This window comes from Vitis riparia, chromosome 19 (assembly GCF_004353265.1).
Source record: "Vitis riparia cultivar Riparia Gloire de Montpellier isolate 1030 chromosome 19, EGFV_Vit.rip_1.0, whole genome shotgun sequence".
NCBI classification, from domain to species: Eukaryota; Viridiplantae; Streptophyta; class Magnoliopsida; order Vitales; family Vitaceae; genus Vitis; species Vitis riparia.
Genome location: NC_048449.1, coordinates 2967320 through 2986549, shown reverse-complemented (window position 1 = coordinate 2986549; position 19230 = coordinate 2967320). Strand labels below are relative to the sequence as shown.

At 33.8% G+C, this 19230-nt stretch overlaps 1 protein-coding gene across 2 annotated transcripts; it reads left to right on the top strand.

Annotated features, from left to right (window-relative positions):
- Nucleotides 1–1944: 1944 nt before the first annotated feature.
- Nucleotides 1945–19229, top strand: LOC117908832. 2 transcript variants are annotated; one of them, XM_034822612.1, is made up of 12 exons: nt 1948–2267; nt 4144–4208; nt 7441–7539; nt 8546–8678; nt 9013–9072; nt 10556–10615; nt 11266–11388; nt 12454–12525; nt 14282–14419; nt 16513–16668; nt 17408–17512; nt 18846–19229. In XM_034822612.1, exons 1-12 carry the CDS (start codon nt 2043–2045, stop codon nt 18879–18881), a joined length of 1272 nt encoding a protein of 423 aa, XP_034678503.1. In that variant the 5' UTR covers nt 1948–2042; the 3' UTR covers nt 18882–19229. The 2 variants fall into 2 exon arrangements, with proteins under 2 accessions (XP_034678504.1, XP_034678503.1); XM_034822613.1 differs by lacking the exons at nt 17408–17512; nt 18846–19229 and having other exon boundaries at nt 1945–2267; nt 16443–16520.
- The last annotated feature ends 1 nt before the right edge of the window (nt 19230 follows it).

Here is a 19230-nt window from a genome sequence, read left to right as displayed (position 1 = left end):
AGTATTCATAAGAAAAAATAACAATCAAAGATGTTCCAATGAATTTTTCTAAGGTACGAAGCAATATTTTAATTACTTTGACCTATGGTGAATTTTATTAGATACAGTTAATATTATCTTTAATTTACATATCGGTATTTATCTATTTATTATATATTAGTTTAAATTAAAATATAATATAGAATTTTAATTAAAGTATAAATTTACTATTATTTGAATCATAGCATAAGATAGAGTTTGAATTATGATATAACTCAAATATATTTGTATATAAATATTCATCATCATGAGAATAGAATGCTCTTATGTAATTCATAGTAAATTTCTACTCTAATTCAAATTTTATATTTTATTTTAATTCAAATTAGTATATAATAAATATATAAATATCAATATATAAATTAAGGATAACATTAACTATCTCTAATAAATTTAAGTCAAATTTATATTTATATTGATGATTAATAATGGTTATTTTTTAATATATTTTTTATTTTTTAAAATATAAAATAGTAGTAACTTTTACTTAAAAATATTTATATTGAAAAAGATAAAGATTTTTAAAAACCGAGTAAGAAGGTTGAGATGCAAAATACTAAAAATAAATAAATAAGAGAGATAAAATATTATTACAAATCAATTGAAGGAGTTAAAATGTCTTAATGATCATTAAATATATTAAATGTAATTAATAAAATAACTTAATATCATTAAGTAAATTTTAAAATATCTTTAGGTATAAAATAATAAAAAATTAACTTATTCTAAATAATAAATCGTTTTGGGGAAAATAAGTTTTGACTCGTTAATATGAAAATATATAAAAAAAAAGAATTCCAACTTTTTTAAATCCATATTATATTCATTTATTTGAAAATGATTTGAAATACATGCATAGTCATCTAATTATTCCCTAATAAGCCCATTTTACTTGTCATGTATTCGATATTACTTGACAACTAAACTCCTTTACATAAATATTTTCCCTTCTTTTGGATATTTATTTTATTATCATTATTATTTTATGATTTGATAATTTTTTTAAAAAATTAAACAAAAGTGAAGTAGTTTGAATAATGTAGGCATTAAAAGTGGGTGAAACCCTAGCGGACTATAGATAAGTTTGAGTTTATTGGGAATAAGGTTTATGATTTTTTTTTTTTCACAGTTTCTTTAGGATTTTTTTTTTTATTATGGTAAGTTAAAACTAATTTAAAGGACTTTGATTATTTAAGGTTTTTTTTTTGTTTGTTTGTTCATCTTGAGTTTGGGAGATAGAAATATAGATAAATAAAGTAATATATCGCTGTTTTTATTTATTTTTTATGTAAAATTCTTGATGTGAATATTGGTAGCCAAGAAAATTTGGAAAGAAAAAAAATTGAAATATAAAATATGATAATATTAATAAATATAAGATAAATAATCACGTGAAAGAGTTTAGTCGTGAATTGACGTTATTGTCAATTGATGTTGATGACATGTCAAGTAAAAAAAATTTATTTAAAAGTATATGTATTTTAAATTATTTTTAAATAAATAAATATAATATTGATTTAAAAAATTTGAAGTTATTTTTTCTATATATTTTCATATTAGTGAGTCAAAACCTACTTTTTTTCAATTGTTTTTATCTTATTTGTTTGAGAATTTATTATTTTATAAGTATTTTATTAGTTTTAATATTATTGTTTAATAAATACATTTATATGAATGAAGGTAAACATTAGTTAGAATTAAAAATATTAATTAAATAATTTAGAAAAAATAAATTAATTTTTTGAAAGAAACTTTTAAGTTAATTTTCCCAAATAATCTTAACAAAGAAAATAATTGTAATTTTTCCAATCATTATTTGAAAATAGATTTTAGTGTTGGATTAATAATAATAATATAAGGAGAGTGTTTGGGAACGGAGACTTGGTTGGTCTCTGCAGTGGCTTATCCCAGTCCGTGATAAACCACCCAAACCCATTAGCAAGGAGGCTGAAGGCCTTAACCAGCGTTATCCTTTCTCTGTTTCTCTATCTCTCCCGTCAACAATGACGAAAGGGACGGACCGTATGATGAGGAATCTGAAGCAGTTCGCAGACCTACAGTACAAGCAATTCTCGGCTCGTCACGGCCAACAATTGATTGACATACTCGAATTCCCAATTAAGCTTGTTCTCTCTCCCTTCACCCTCGCTTATGACATTGCTGGTTCTGCTCCTCGCGGCTTTGGCATCCCCGAGTTCATTTCCAAACTCTCTTTCTCCGCCATCTTCGTAAGCTATCATCTAATGAATGACCCAATATGCATTTGTATGTTTTGTGTGAATGTGTGAATGTGTTTTCTCGTTGGTGCTTGTAATCTGGTGAAGTGGGTGTGTGAATTTTGAGAATTTAGCGGCTGTTTGGGTTGTTACTTGTCATTTGGGCAAGTGGGTCACAACTGCACCAGCTGTTTGTGTTTTTGCCTGAGTGGAGTTCATATGTATACTTCTGATTTAATGGGTGTGTGAAAGTTCTGGCTGACTTGATATTTGTTAGTTTAAATGGTTCACTTGAGCATTTTGTTAAGTGGGTGGCTAGTTTTTATCTATCTGTCAGTAGATTGCATATCTTTCTTTTTCTTTTTAGCAAGTGTTTGTGTTTTTAATTAGTGGGTTTATCTGTTTTCAACTTTTGGTCACTCTGGAAGTTAACATTGTATGAACCTTTGTTTGATTTAGTGGGTTTGTCCGTAGTATGGTATTTTTTTAGTTGTAAAAGTGTATTGGGTTCCTAAAGAAATAATGTGACAGAGGGGGCCTATCAGTTAGGTATCCACATTGGATGAACGACATGGGAGGACATAGAAGAAGTAATACCAGTGTTTTACAATTGGAAGAGAGAAGTGAAATGGCAGTCACAATAGACTCATGGCAAGATTCAACATTAAGCTCTTATATCTTTGCATTAGTTATGGATGAATATACTGGGAAAAATTGCAATAGGTTCTTGGTGTATGTTTTGTAGATAATATACACTTTATTGAAAAATTACAGAAAGGATTTATTTTTAAGTTAGAGTTTTGAAGAGATGCTTTACAATTTAGATTTCCTAATAAGGAGGGCAAATAAGCAATATATGAAATGTAGTTTACCAAGATTATTAGTATAAATAGAGGAATGGTGAAAAATGATGCCTAGAAGACACCAAAAAGTGAACAATGTCATTATTGTGTGTGGTTTTCCATGAGGGGTTGAAGTGGAGAACTAATTTTAGAGGGACGTGATTGTAGAACAACCGTCAAGAATGCTTGATTGTAGAACACCTTCAAATTGATTTTCAAGCTTTCCGGGAACAAGAATTCTCCTAGTTCACTACTTGCTTGATTGATGCTAGTCACTTGGTTAGTGGGTTTTTTCTTTTATTTTTTTATTTTGCAAAATTTTAAAATATGAATTATAATTTATTTAAGTCTGTTTTATAGTTTGGCAATGAACAGTGGACTGCTATTCAAATGAACATGATTGCAAAGAAAATGGTATCGCAGACAAGAATATGATTATTCCTTTGATAGTAAGTTGTGTTAGATAACTTCATCTGGAGGTCCGACTAGTTCTTTCCGAAGCTTGGTGATCTAATAGGATATCTCTTTTGGTTAAGGATGATATTTATAGCTGATTGGGGATTTGAGGAACTATACTAACATAGCTGACAAGGTCTGCTGCTTGATATAGTATTTGGTTCTTCCATGACCTATACTCTATTTTCTGCTCAAGTCTGCTCCTTTTATGTTTCCTTTTTAATAGCTAAAAGTTACATTCTTTCATTATTATATATAGCCATAACTTGATATTGAGTCCGGATGTCACATTTAGTGAGTTTATTCGTTTTCATCTTAAATCATCATAATTTATTTTATCGAATCTTGTGTGACAAACTCTCTATCTCAATTTTTTTTTTGTCATTAAACTGCATTGGATCATGGGTTCAAAATATTTTCTTCACAATTCTTTCCCCATAACATTTCAAATACAATCTGAAGGTTTGCCTCTCTAGTAGTTGCAAAAGAGGGAATCAGAACTTTGAAACCAATTATATTATTGTTCACATTGTGGATGTTAACATGAATCCCTTAAATTGGTTGTCTTCTTTGTGGGTGGTTGATTGCAGGTTGTTGCTACTCTTGGGACCTATGATATTGCATTAGACCTTGGAAAGAAGGTTCTATGCCAAAGGTGTTTTTCAGTATCCCTTGAATTTTGATAGTGGCATATGTTCTCTGTCAATTGCTATTATTTTGTTCTTTTGCAAATTATGTTAATCTCTGATGTTTTTATGATATCCTTGATGTTTTATTGTTTATTACTTGAAGATATTTTTGATGTCATGGAACTTTGATTAACAGCTTATCTTGACTGCCATTCTTATCCAAAAAGGAAATAGCCTTGACAAATACATGGTATCCTTAAGCACACTAAGCAACCTCATCATTTATGACATTTGAGCTTTGACATATTTTCTGGTTAAATATGCTTGTTTTGCTAGAGTTATTTGAAAGCAGCAATTGAATGACGTTACCATAAATCATGAGGTACAGTACTCTCCAAACTGTAATACAAGCCATTTAAAGAATTTGTAGATTTTCTGGAACCACACGCTTGTAGGAGAGTATTAAAGTTCAAATTAGGATGGGGTTCTTTGGAGGGATGCTTCCAAACTTAATGGGTTTATTCCTTTGGTTTCTTTTTCTCACAACTGCAGGAAAAATTATAGAAGTTAAATTACAGTTTCTTTGATTAAGACCTATGTTGACACTGAATATAGGGATGTGAATACATCAACTTGCTATGCCTTCTGCAATACATCTAATGATGCAAGAAATATCAAATTCTTGTCAAGAAAGTCATATGCTGGCTGTAATTAGAAGTAAAACAGTTACTATATTGTACAGATATACCAAGTGGTTGCTGGGAAACACAAATTGCTCCATTCCCTAGCCCCAGATCAGGTAGGATGCATTCTATCATGAGCTTCTATAGATCTATCACAACGGAAATATATGACATAAAAAACCAATAATGAACATAGATCTAGAGATAGATACTCAAACCTACGATCTAGATGTTCTTAGATTGAATCCAATCCGAAGAAGTTGTCAAAGAGCTCGTTTACCCAACAATCTTCCACTCAATCGCTCTCTTCATGGATTCTGACACAAGAGAAGGGTGGGCTTCTCTATCCCCATGAGGGTGGCAAAAGTTTCTCTCTCACTCTCTGGAACACAGTGGAAAATTGCCAAAAACCTAAACCTTAAACCCCTAAGGGGGTTTATGTAGGGTTCCATGTGGGCTTAAGTGACTTAAGCCCAAATTGGGTCTGGGTTACTTAATTCAACCCACTTGGGTTATAATTAATTAATTAGCCTAAACCACAAATCTAGAAAGACCGTTCATAAGGTTTAGTGCAACCTCGTGCCCGCTAGGGTAGCCCAACAAGTCATAGCGAATGTTGGGAGGTGTGGTCCCAATAAGAGGCACATAGTCTAAGGTTCGAATCTTGTTGTTGATAATACCATGATTTACCTGGTGTTGGTTATTGTGGACATGGATAGCACCCTGAGGTTTGGATCCCCATGGAGGGTCTTAAGGGCTTGGCCACAGAAGGTTCCTCTTTAAAAATAAAAAATAAAAATAGTGCAACATCGTGTTTTTACCAAAACACTTTTTTGCACACTTATGAACTACAAATGCAAATCCCTCAAATAAATTGTGTCACCATGAACTAGGAGCTCAAACGGGTACCATTAGGATCCATAGGAAAATATTGGCTCCCTCAGAATCCAATTTTGAAGTTGACTTAACATTCCACTAAAGAGAGTTAACTGTACTCCAGTATCCTATGAAATTATAATGAGGTAAAGCTCAGATTTGTAGCCTACTATTCATTGCATGAAGACTTCCCATGAATTGGTGTCTGTAATATAATAGAGTAGTGTTATCAACCCATGAAGATTGCTTTTTCAATCTTTGAGTTACAAATCCTTCTATTATGTGATCAACTAACATATTTTACCTCATAAAGAACATATGTCAAATTTTACTTAAGGAATTACTATGGTCATAGATTTCATGATCACATGTTCTTTAGATCACCCAATGAGGCATATTGTCTCAATCCCATGAGATATCGTGGTGTCTCTATTAAGAATACCTATTGTCATTAGCCGTAGGGAATATATGACCACTTTAGGGTCTCACCCATAGGTCAAAACCTCATCTTGATTTAAGTACAAACTCAATATCCTCTCAAGGTTGAGAGTTTATGTGATATAGTAGTTTGATAAATCATGACAACTTAATAGCCTTATGTTGTGATTCATTGTAAATTTTGTCCAATGTAACGGTACACACTAGTGCACTTATCATGGGAACCCCATCCCAACGGTCAAGACACATTATCCCTCAAATTCGGAGGTAATGCACTACGGTCTCTATTGGATTGCCCAAATCCATGAATCAACCATGAATTACTTATAATCTTGCAAAGAACCCATGACTTGTATCTTTTGTGTAACTCCTAATGTATCAAGTCATGTACAATGCAAGTGATACGAGTCTGAATGCTTAAATCAATATCAATGCATACAATAGATAGATACAGTGGAAGCTCAAGTCTAATTTTGTTATATCATGTTTTGTTTTTAAAGACCCTAGCCTAACAATGGTAACCTTTCACAATTCTCCTACGGTAGGAAAGGTTCTAGATAGTGCAGTTCACTATATCACCATGGCCTTTGGCCTCTTCATTAGCCTTGTATTGTCTATAGGAAATTATGATGTTGTTACTAGTTTGACTCATGATTTAAATTGCATAACCAATATGTTTGCTTTTGTACGAGCCAACTGGTATCTGCTATTGGGATCATTAGCAAATGGTCCCAAGCAGGCTCCTCTCCTACCACCAATAGACCTCCTTGGACTTTACCTAAATGAGAGGAGTTTTGAAGCCATGTTGAGAACTGCTGAAAAATGAACTACATCGACAATGCCTGATCCTACCCAGTATTTGGGATCAAATTTGCTGCTTGCAGTTCTTGGTAGTGTACAGGTTGGATTTCTTTGAATGAAATTTTATTGTCTGTGAATTATCAAACCTTTCTACGAGGATCCTCCTTCTGTTGTTCTTTCAAAATATGGGTATCAGTCAAAGTTATTGTTTTGTATTACTAGAATGCAGCAATTTAATGGATATTAAAAAGAGCTTGATATCCTTCCTTACATAGATCAATTTATAATTTGTAAAGAATTGACTAGAATGTCCTTATACTGAAAGGCATTTCAAGCTGAGAATTTATATGTAAATCATCGTATATACCTTACTGTTCAATTTTATGCTGGTGTCATTTAAGGCCAACTAGGTTTAAATTAGATGCCTCCTTAAAAGTTAAGATTGTACTTGGAACTGCAGGAATTGTCGAACCTGTAATGGATGGCAGGCATTGCGATGTACTATGTGCAGAGGATCAGGGAAGGTGCAATACCAAGTGAAAAATTTCTCCTTGAAAAGGTAATCTATATCTATTTAGGTTTTAATTTTCACTGTGGTGAACATGAAAACTAATATGCTGTTTTTAGTTGTTTATAAAGTTGATGCTTTATTAATCATGAATTCATGGAGGTCAGTTGCTCATTTGGAGAACTCCTAAAATGTTTGGGCTTTAAACAAATACCAAGTTGCAGTGCATCCATTTCCAGGTGATACTGGTGCAGGATCTTTAAAAATCCCCAGTGATCTCTTGAGTTAACTATGATTTTGGCAAGCATTATAGAGAAGGTATTTTTTTATTTTTTATTTTTTTAAAAAAAGATAAAATGTAACCACCACATTCAGGAATTTATTTTTGTCCTATATATGATTGCTGAAATGCCTTTAGCTTTGGTGCACTTTAAATACTCAGCAACTCAGAATTTATGATGCTTATGGCTTCTTGACTAGAAATCTGAGTTGTTAAATATATTGTTGAACTATAATCAGTCAAAGGTCATGTCCTTTTTTTTGGATCATGGGGATAGTCTATGAGTTTACTGTGGGTTGTAAGTTTCATTATTGAGGACAACCATAGAAGTTCCTCCTGCATCAGTTTTACTATGGAGCATGAAAAATTGAAGGAAATTGTGGAGCCATGTCCAAATATTTGGGAAAAAATTGAATAGAGAAGATTCTCTCTCCCCCTCTCTCTGTTGGATGCACACATAATGAGGATACTGATAAAGTATCACAATGTTCAAACCTATGAAAATGACTCCTTAAGCAAATATTACACTTCCTTTTGGTCTTTTCTCTTTTCTTTTTCTGTTTGGAAGAATCACCTTTGTCTATGAACTCAGATTGGTTGAGAAGAGCTGTTTGTTGTAGTTTCTTTCAACCATTAGATGGTTCCCTGCATGTGTGAGATTGCAAGATCCTAATAAATTTACGGTGTATTTTGGGTGGATTTTCAAGATGATATTAAACATAAACACTTCAGCATCTCCATCCAAGCTTTACACCTTTGGCATTCTAATTTTTGCAGTGGTGAAAAGGCAACAGCTGAATCCGTTGCAGATGCCATTTCAGACAATCGGGCTGAGTTGGTGCACCTTCCTTCCACTGTGGATCTTCATTTGCCATTGCCATCTAAAGACTGCCCAACTTGTGATGGATCGGTGAGAGTTATATTGCAAGTGCATGAGGCTAATTTCCCAAACTTCTCCACCTGCCATTATATTGTCATTATTAGCTTCATCTGCATATGAGTGTGGTACCATCTCGTATATTGCAGGTTCTTGTCATTGATTATAATCTCTTGCAGTAAAGATGTCTCATCTAGAATTAATCCTTTTTTCTTTCTTGTTGGGGTGGGTTGGGTTTGATAGGAAGCTTTTTTCATGCTGCTGTTTTTATTTTGTTGCTCTATACTTATTTACTTCTTTTATAGCATAAGCTTCACGAAAATTTAATATATCAGTGTAATAGTTTTTAATCTTATCCATGTTGCAGGGTGTGATGGGATGTCCTGAGTGCAAAAACAAGTTACAAATTAGGATCTCTGCTGATGATGTGAGTTTTCAGTGAATTTATTACTGCTTTTATATTCATTTTTATGTACTTTGCAGTCATTTGAAGGTAGCTGATAGGCCTCCTATACGTTATGTGTATAATAGAAAAGGGAAGAGGAATATACTGCCACCTGGCAGTTAGTTGTAACAGCGTGAGTGGAGGTTAGGTCACAGTTGGATACGGGCTGAGGGGAAGGTTTAAATAGAAAAGGAGGGGGAATTACAGAGGAGGGAAATATTGTAGATCTGGTAGGGATTTGAGGATCAGTTTGGACTCTTGTTTCTTGAAATTCAATAATAATTCTCCATTAGATACCTATCAGTAGCCAACTTGATCTTACCTTTCTTCCGTGAGATACACAAAATATGAACTTCTGTACTATAATAAGATATCTGAAACTAGTTTGCATGCTGAACTTAATGGATTCATTTCCTTGTGCTGCTGCTTAACAACATACTGTTTCGTTTTGTCCTTCTTGTTAACTTATATTGGAGACACAACTAAATAAATATTGGACTTTAGAAGCCTAACCATCAAAATATCACCATCCAAAATATGAAAAAATTATGTCTTATAGGTATGATTACCATTGCGTTAAGAGAATAAGGGTTGTTGATAAAAACTGCCTTATCCTGTCATGGGCATCAAGTTTGCTAGGGGATAGCTTTAAGTTACTGGTATACTGTTGTTGGTACCATGGCTTGTTCTCATAAAAAAGAAAGGAGATTCCAAGAGTAGTGCTCTGCACATAATTTGAGCCAACTAGATACAGTAGATGAGTGTTACATGCACACAAGTTGTATTTCAGTTAGATCAAAGGGAAAATGCTATCTAACAACAAAAAAATGGACTGTGCTTGGTGCAGCTGAATGTTTTGTGCACTGAGACATTTTACAAGATAAATGCAGTAGAGTTCAGGATGTTGAGATGAATGTGTGGGTATATAGAATGAGAACATTTTCTTAGGCATTGGAGTGGTCTGATAGATGATATAATAAGGAACCTCCTCCAATGGATGATGAAAAAGGGAATACTGGTAGAAATGATTTAAACATGTTCATGAAGAAAAAGGTGTATCAATACACGTGTGGACAAGTCTGAAAAGTTGCAGTTAGTAATTTAGTATTATATTTCTGTAAATATCTGCATTATTTATTTTATTCCTCAGTATTTTTAAATTGTGACCATAAGCATTTTACTGGCTTTTTAAAGGTGCTTCAACCTATAAAACAAGTTTGATACTGACTAAAAGAAGTTAAAGTCTAGACAGGTCATGTGATACCTGGCTTATTCTGGGGATACTGAGCTATAAGCTTCATATAATTGGTTTTTATTGGATCTTTTGTTGTTTGGGTGCTCCAACAAAACCAAGAGAAAAGTCCTCAAGGAGTTAGGCTAATGTCCTAAATACCTTGTTTCCCCTCTTTTATCTATGCAATGGCAATAATTCTTTCAAATTTATTTATCTTTTTTGTTTTGGCAGATCATGGAGCCTCCCTGGACAGCCTATAACATATTGAGAAAGATGCACTATCCTTATGAGGCTAGTTCTTGCCCCTCATTGCGAGTATTTTGATAGTTCTGTTTTTTCTTTTAAGATTTGTAACACCATGCAGCTTTATTACTTTGTCTGCTAAAGTTAGAAGATGCACTATGTAACTCTTAATATGAAACCCCATATTTTGCTGCACTGTTTTGGGAAAGAACTGGTCCATAGTTTAAGGGCATGCATCCTCATACCCCTCTATATGCCTTTGCTTTCCCATTGAATAGGACAATGAAGAGCATCATTTCCTTCTAGAACAATATAGTAAAAATCTGATAGCATTCGTCTTTGATATTCTGTTGCAGGCATTTCCTCGTCATGCATGAGACTTTTTCCTTTTTTATGTATTCCATGTTCACACTGATCAGGAAGCAGTGACTCTAGACAATTGATTTTTGTTGCAATCTTTTATGGTTCTTTCTCTTTTAATTATCTTCTTTTAGACCAAAATTTCTCGTTTTTTGTTTTTCACACACATGCACTCCTACAAAGACAAGCATGCACATTCATAAATGTTATTTTAAGAGTTATCCTATAAACCAGTGGGTTGGATAGGATATAGAATTGATATTCATGCATCTGAAATTCAGATTTCACCTCTAATTCTTATATCATATTTTCATTCTTGATCTTGTCCTCTGTTTCAGCATATTGTTCACAGCATGAAAGACCCCAGCATTGCTGCATTTTGGTTACTTACAATGCCTCAGATTGTGGGGGGATTTAACTATGATGATGAAGTCAAGCAGAAGATTTGGTGGCAATACAAGGTTTATTGTTCATTTCCTTCATTTCCCTATTTATTTAGGCATGTTATCCTTCAGATTGCCTCATTCTCTTGTTTCTATTATTTCTTGCAATACCAAAAATCTTCTGGTCAACCTCTGAACTTAAAAGTGATATGCTATGATTCTAGGACACTTCTTCCTTTGGAAAAGTAGGGTGTGGAATAGATTGATACAAAACTCTGTCCCCTCCTGTTGGACAACAGTTCAATTACCTATAAAAGTGAGCAAGATTATGTAAAAAATTTTGCAGTTGTGCAGAACTAGTCTTTAATGATCATCTTTTATTTTGGAAAAGCATTTTTTTTTTCTCTGTTGGAATCTACTATAAAGTTGTTTATTTTCTTATTTTTGATATTCTATGGTTCTTCTACATACATAAAATCAAAGGGGTGAATATGGGTGTTTAGTGTTGTAAATTCTCCCCTACCTAGATTTTGGAGAGGTCCTATCTCTAGCACCTCAATTCTATGCAATTGTTCAGATCCATAAATTTTTTCTGCATAGCATAAACATACATGTGCTAGTCTGAAATGGGATTTGTCAAATTTGGGACCCAGATATTCTACTGAAGTCATGCATATTAAGATATTATCTTTGGAATTGGACAAAAAAATGTTAAAAATTTTCTTGGAAAGATAGGTCTTTATGTTATTCTCTTATTTGAGGGAGAGTTGGTCAAGAATATTATAATAATTATGTTTATATTATCACCTCATTATGTGGCAAATTTGAATTGGCAATTCAGTCCAATTTTGTAATTCCCAGTTTTTAGACGATGCCTGAGGATCTGATTTTATCTCATGTAGCTTTAATCAAGTTATACCAGTTCCATTCTGGTTGTTTTACTGCAACACAAAATAACAAACGGAAACATCATGTGTGCTTTAATCTGGGCTTAATGATAATGTATACTATTACTTGAGGAACCAAAATGTTTTTGACCCCTTATTGATTGACAGGACATTTTAGGTTCAGCATCAAAAACTTCATCAGTCTTACGGTTACTTTAGTGCTACCTTATAATTGTGTGATCTTGTGTTGGTTTAGGAATCTATGAGGTATGATCAACTTCGAGATGTAGTAGCCAAGCGAATACCTGGCTGGGAGCATTTGCAAGAGGTAAAATCATTGTTTTCTAACGAATTTTTTTCTGATGAAAAACATTGACTCACTGTGAAGGAACACTTCTGCCCAATAATTTTTTGTGCTCATTGAAGCCTGTTCCTTTAACTTGAAGACTAATGCCACAAACACTGAGCAGCTTCTCCAATTAGAGAGTGCACAAATGCTCTTCATTTTGCAAATATTTACATGGCATGTGACTTGGTGTATTGGAGGGGCAATTCAGCATAGCATTTTAGACAGTTGTGTTGCTTTTGGGAAACCACACCAAGGTTCTCCACTTAAATACAGATTAAACTAATGAGGTTAGCTATATACTTATTTATGAATAGCTATATACTTATTTATAATAGGATAATGATGGGAATATATTGGTCCAATAAGTTTTTCGTGGGATGAAGGTCAAGTGGCTTTGTGCAAGTTGTCTCTGACTGCCGATTACCTGACAATCTCCATTGGTGCTGAAGCTTTTACACTTTCCCTGTGAATTTTAATGGTTGCAGAATATTCTTGTGTCATTTAAAAGAATTGCCAATTCAAGTAAGAAGTAGAAACTCTCTCAACTCAACCCCTAAATTTTTTGTAGCTTAGCTAAATGAGGACCATTTCATGTAGTAATAAATTACTTGGCCGATGCAATAGCTTGCTCCTCCTGGAAACACCTCAAGTTTTTCAACTGAAAATGGGAATTGGAATGTGTGGATGACTGGAAACTAAATATTTGAAGATGTAGGCCACCCCTTCATGGAGTAAATTCTTCTGGTGTTTGTTAAACCTCTTATTTACACCTTGCTAAGGGATGAAGTTTTTCAATTCGTTGACAGGCCTCTGTTGGAATACAGTGATGGGTATATGATAAAGATAAAATAAGAAGGAACTCTCTTTTTATTGGTCAGCTATCACTTCTTGAAGTTATCTGGAGTAGCTTCCCAACACTTCTTATGCAAATATGAATCCATTGCAACTAGGTCCTACTCGGTTCTCAAGTCACTAATGTCTACTGTAATAGTTTCAAAATTTACACTTCTTAGCTTCATATATAAACATGAGACCAGCCTATTGAGCTTTTGTTGAATAGTTTCTGGTTTCGTTCTCTAATTTGATGCAATTGGGATCATCCTCTTACATAGAACCTTTCAATTTACCATGGAATCACTTGTGTAGAGAGTTTGAAAGCTGCAGCATCAATTTTCTATTGCTGGTCTTTTCTCAACTACCACATTATGATTTACCTGTCTCATTACCTTCTGTATTATGAATTTTTATATTGCTTTCGTCGTCAATAAGCATGGATGTTTTTGTCCTTCCAATAAATGTTCTACACTAAAGCATTTATGATATTCAGACGTTATATTGCTTGCACTATATTTACTTTATAATTATAATACAGAAAAAACTTTTGCTCTTTTAAAAAAAAATTAAAATAAAAAGAGGTTTCATATGTCTAAGCTTGGTTCTTTGGAATGAATGATAAGCATTAAAAAATAATTTAGAAATGGGTTATCAAATAAGTTTTTCGTATAAATACTCGATACAAAAGCAGTGAGGTGCTTTGCCGCTTTATTGGTAAAGAGTTAAATTGAAGAAATTTAATAAATGGGTATCTACTGTGCATTCAGCCTTTTATCTTATACCTGATTATTCTGCATGTATATATATATATGCAACTGCCATACTACTTACTTTTCCTTTTCAATTTTCTAAGCCTGAATGCTGGCAGCAGTTCTTAGTTTGAGAATATTTCTCGTCACAGGCCTTGATCTCCATAGATCCTGTCCGTGCTAGGGAAGATCCTGTTGTAGTAAAGAATGTACCTTACTACAAGGCCAGAAAGGCACTGGAAGCTGAAGTCATGAAGCTTGATCCTCCCCCACGGCCTCAAAATTGGGGTGTGAGTATTCTTTATTTTCCCTTGTCTGCTGATTCCTATTTCTTGTCATATGTGCACCTCTACTCATTCATTGATGATTGAAAATAAATCTGGAAGTGTCTCTGACTACTGTAGTTATCTCATACAGTGAAGAAATAATATGTTTATGCATGTTGTTTTGGAGGATGATTTGGCTGATGCATTATACTTGGAAAATGATGGAGGTTATAGCAATTTGCTATTTAATGGTTGGGAAATTGAAGTTGCAGATTTATTTGCAAGAACAAAAAGTGCAAATAAATTTGCCTATGTGTGAGAGCATGCACATCTTTTGCTGAGAATTTCTTCCTTGTTATTAGCGTTGCACCTGTTTTTGAATAAATATCTTGGCATTCCTCCTCCTTCTGAATAGATATAAATTATTGGTTTATTACGCAACTACAATAAGAACTCAATTCAACTCTCTTCTTTTAGAATGTTTTGTTCAGGAAAATGAAAAGTGTTGCCTTCATACCTCTATTAATGTGTTGGTAGAAGCTTTTCATCAATCTTTGTGGACGAGCTGTCCTCGTATCCTCACTTTGAGCTTCAAAAGACCCAGTTTCTCAACCAGGAAAGCATCTGCTTTTCTTGGGCTTCATAATTAACTTCTGTTAGCATGGTCTTTATAGGCCACATTTTTTTATTTTATTTAGATCCATCTGCAACTTAATCCTGTTTTCATCTATAGCTTCCTTTAAGTTGAGCAAAAACTCTGCCTGCCAAAATAAAGATCAGTGTCTTTGCCCTGTCTAAACATGGGAAGCTTAAAGGTTCAATGATATTCCTATCATCATTGAGTATGAACTAACAATAAAGGGATGCCATGCTCTTCCCAAGGAGAACTAGAATAAGGAAGAAAGAACCATGATTGTACATCCAACACAGTTAAATCTGCTCATATTATTCATGAGTAAAGGGTAAAGTAAAATAGTATACCTACTGGCTCCTTCTTAGTCTGGTGCAAAAAATTGGTTCAAGTCCAACTTGTTGCAAATCTCATGTAGTGACTTTCACTGTGATCCTTTGTTAATATCTCTCCTAGTTGCTTCATCAAATTCATTTATGCCGTTACAATACTCTTGCTTGGTGCCATATCCAAATAAAGAGACAGTTAGTTTCAGTGTGCTTGGGTCTCTCATGAGAGTACTGGCAATGTTAGTAGCTTAGAATTTTTCACAAAACAGTCATGTGATTACAAACAGAAAAATATCTCTTGATGAAGAAACTTGATCCATAACATTTAAGGCAAATATATGCTATGGCTCTGTACCTATCATGTGACTTTCTAGATCTTGATTCTAGGTTCTTCATTTACCAATATAGTACATATAAAATTCAATACCTAGAAGTTCACATTTTGATTGTTCTCTTGTCCAGTAAAAAATCAATATCAAGTTAAGAAAAAAGCATTTTCATGGGACCATCTTCTATATATAAAAGCTCACATTCTTTAAAATTGATGTGGATGAATTGGCATCAATTGACCATAACTCAAATGCAATGATGATACAGGTCTAGGAATAGACGAATGAATAATTTTTTGATCCAGTTTGTTGGACTGTTGAGGATCATCTAAAGGATCTCATCTAAATAAATAATTTAAAAATACGCTATTTTTCCCACAAATCTTGGGCGATTAGGATTTCTGAAAGAAATTTTCAATATTTTTGACATAGAAGTGGGCTCGAGATGATGATTTCTTACACAGACTGTCCTGGTGGGTGCACGTTTGAAATTACTGAAACCATGATGGACATTTTACTTGATATGTACTGGAGAAATGATAGCAACATCATTCAATAGAATCAATACCACCTTGCACTCGTGTGATTTTTCTCAAAATTATAACAAATTGAATTGTGGTTTCACATGCTAATATCACTTCATGTTTTTGACAGTGGTTTTGAATTTAATGATTTCCTTGGTTTTGTCAGACATGAATTTTCATTTTTACAAAGAGAATAAAGGCATTCTGACAAATAACTTTTTGTATGTATTATAGACATGAAGAACATGATGAGGCTCATTGTTCTATTTTAAATGGTATCCAACTGACTGAAGAGTATTGGCAGGAGTTGAACCTTCCGTTGAATGCATCTTCTTGGAGTGAGGAGGATCTCAAAGATCCAAAAAAATTATATGAGATGACTGTTCTTCTCAATGCACAAAGAGAAATTGCTGATCAAGTTTTGGATGCACAGTGGCAAACAAAATGGCGCCAAGAAAAGGTTTGTGATGTTTGAAGTTGATGTGGGGTACTGATATTTTTTTGCTAAATATGTCAGCATGGTAGTCCTAATCACATCTTGGCGCAGAGTATTATGTTTATGCTATATCACACAGACCACATTTCATGGTCTGTTGCCCAAAAAAAGCATAGAAACTTGGCCTGTCCCTAAGACCTAATTTTGTTTGTTTATTCTTAGGCCCAAAAAACTTATGTACCTTTTTCCCAGTTCACAGACATCTGTGCATATTATGGACATCTTTGTGCTACTTTCAGAAATCCAGTACTAAACTCAATGAGTTTATTTACTGTTTCTTGTCCGTCCACTTCAGCAAAACTTCAGGACCATCCATTCTCAACTGGCTACAATAAATTTTCTTTCCAATTTCTCTTTTATTTTCTTTCTCCCCATTTTTGTTGAGACCAATCCTGATGCAAAGGAATGACTACATACTGATTTGGTTTAGAGTTATCAATATTGAAATATACAAACATTTCAAGTTTCACGATAATTGTTCCCAAAATTAACCAGGAAACAATCCTTTGAAAAAGACCCATGACACCAGACACACACGAACACTACCTTGTCATTCTGAAATGCTTTCCCTCATTTCCTTGGGTAAATGTTTTCGCAAGTGTGCTTGCTATTAATTTGATACATAATTTGTTTTGCAACAATCCTTTGATTCATTCTGATTTCTTCTTTCGTTTAATAAGAATTGGTCTATTCTGGTTTTCAGTTAAATGAGACGTTGAAAGAGAAGGTGCAGCCATATATTCAGAGCATTGATAATGGTGTCCTTTCCCAGCCTATCATAATACAATCTCCAAATCAGGATCAGAAGGTTTCTATCTTCCCTATGCACTTCCTTTATTATGTTTTTTTCTTGTAGTGCTCCTTTTGGTGTTTGAGAAAAGTAGATGCTGGAGCTGGGGTTTGAAGCACAAGAACATGAACTTCTGTGAGACTGTCAATATCAGATCTAGACTTCTTAAAATTGGAAGTGGTCTATTTCTTGTTTTGTTGCTTTGGAGGAAATTAGCCCAATATGGAGGCCCCATGAGAAAAGCATTAGTATGCTTCTTTTTCTGCTTTAGTTTTTCCGATTACAAAAATGAAACCATTTCTTGGTTCCTTTATCCAGTCTTAATCCTCATCATTGAATAACATATATTTGATATGTAACAAGAGCTCGGACTCCATAAGGATGATTAAATTCTTATCCAACAGGGAAATACTATTATTATGATAGGAGGATTAATATTGGGCTTAAATGTACAGGATTCAAATTGATGGTAGAGGGACTTAAGAAAATTTGTACCTATTTAGGGCATTCAAAATTTGTATCATGTTGATGTCCTTGCATTAAAAGGATCAAAAGTTTCTGCACTTGTTTTTGAAATATCTGTGGTCTGTGAGAGATCTCTTGATCAAAGGCCTCTGATCTTGGATTCAGAGTGATAAGGTTTATATATGGGATGATAAAAGGGTCCTTGGTTCTGTAAACCAGACCTTGGTTAATTATCAAAATGGCAGGGCTGAAGAATAGACTGGTTTCTTGTTTTATCAACCAAAAAACTCACTCTTGGGGTGGATGATCATCCATAGTTTGTTTTGGGTTTCCCAGGTTTTTTAGAAATAATTCTCACAAAGAGATTGTGGAAGTGGGAGTTTCGTTAATTAATAAGATTTGTGGTGGTTTAGTGAAAAATAAGGAACAGTATTTGCAAGGTTTGTTTGTAGAACTTGTTTGTGCAAGTGGATTTCAGGATTGGTTCATTTGGATGGTTCTGGACTTTATTTAGTGAAATCACACTATTTCCTGTTGTCCTAGAGTCCTTACCTTGTAGATAGTATGGGGGCTTCCATGATGCCAATGGCCTCTCGTTTCCTTTGCAGAATCCAAATATTACTTTAGAGGCGGTTTAATCACTGAGTCGTGTTTTCTCTGTAGCGGCTTGAAGGAAACCATTGATGTTTTTGTCCCCTGTGAAAGCTTGAAAATGTCCTTGGCTGCTTTTGTTGCCATGATGGACCTTTGGTTCACTAGAATTTTTATGATAATTATTATTGTATTACATTGCAGGTTATCAATTTCAAACACACGAGTTTTATTCATTAACTACATAAAATGCTTCAAGACATTCTCCTGACCTCATTTGACTTATGTGCTGCAGGGAAAAACCCGGAAACGGAGATGGTGGTTATTTTGATGTGGAGGCAGTTTCAACTACAATGTATCAGCAGAAAGGATATATCTGGACTGCACCATGCCAAATCTTCAGACACTTCTTTCACGAGTAATCATATTTGATTCTTTTGCCCAGGATCTTCCTCCTGTATTGCCCACATTTTGTCCTTCAGGTACTCTGCACTTTCATCTCCCCTTTGGAATGCAGAAAGACCTTGTTCAGAAAGACCTTGTTCTCAGAATAGTTCTTGTTTTTCAACATAGTGATTGACAACTCTCAAGAGTGTTTGTTTAAATCTCATGACTTTTCCTTAATTTGATATTATTTGACTGAACTTTTTATTCGGTTTTTACATACAGTTTGAACTTAT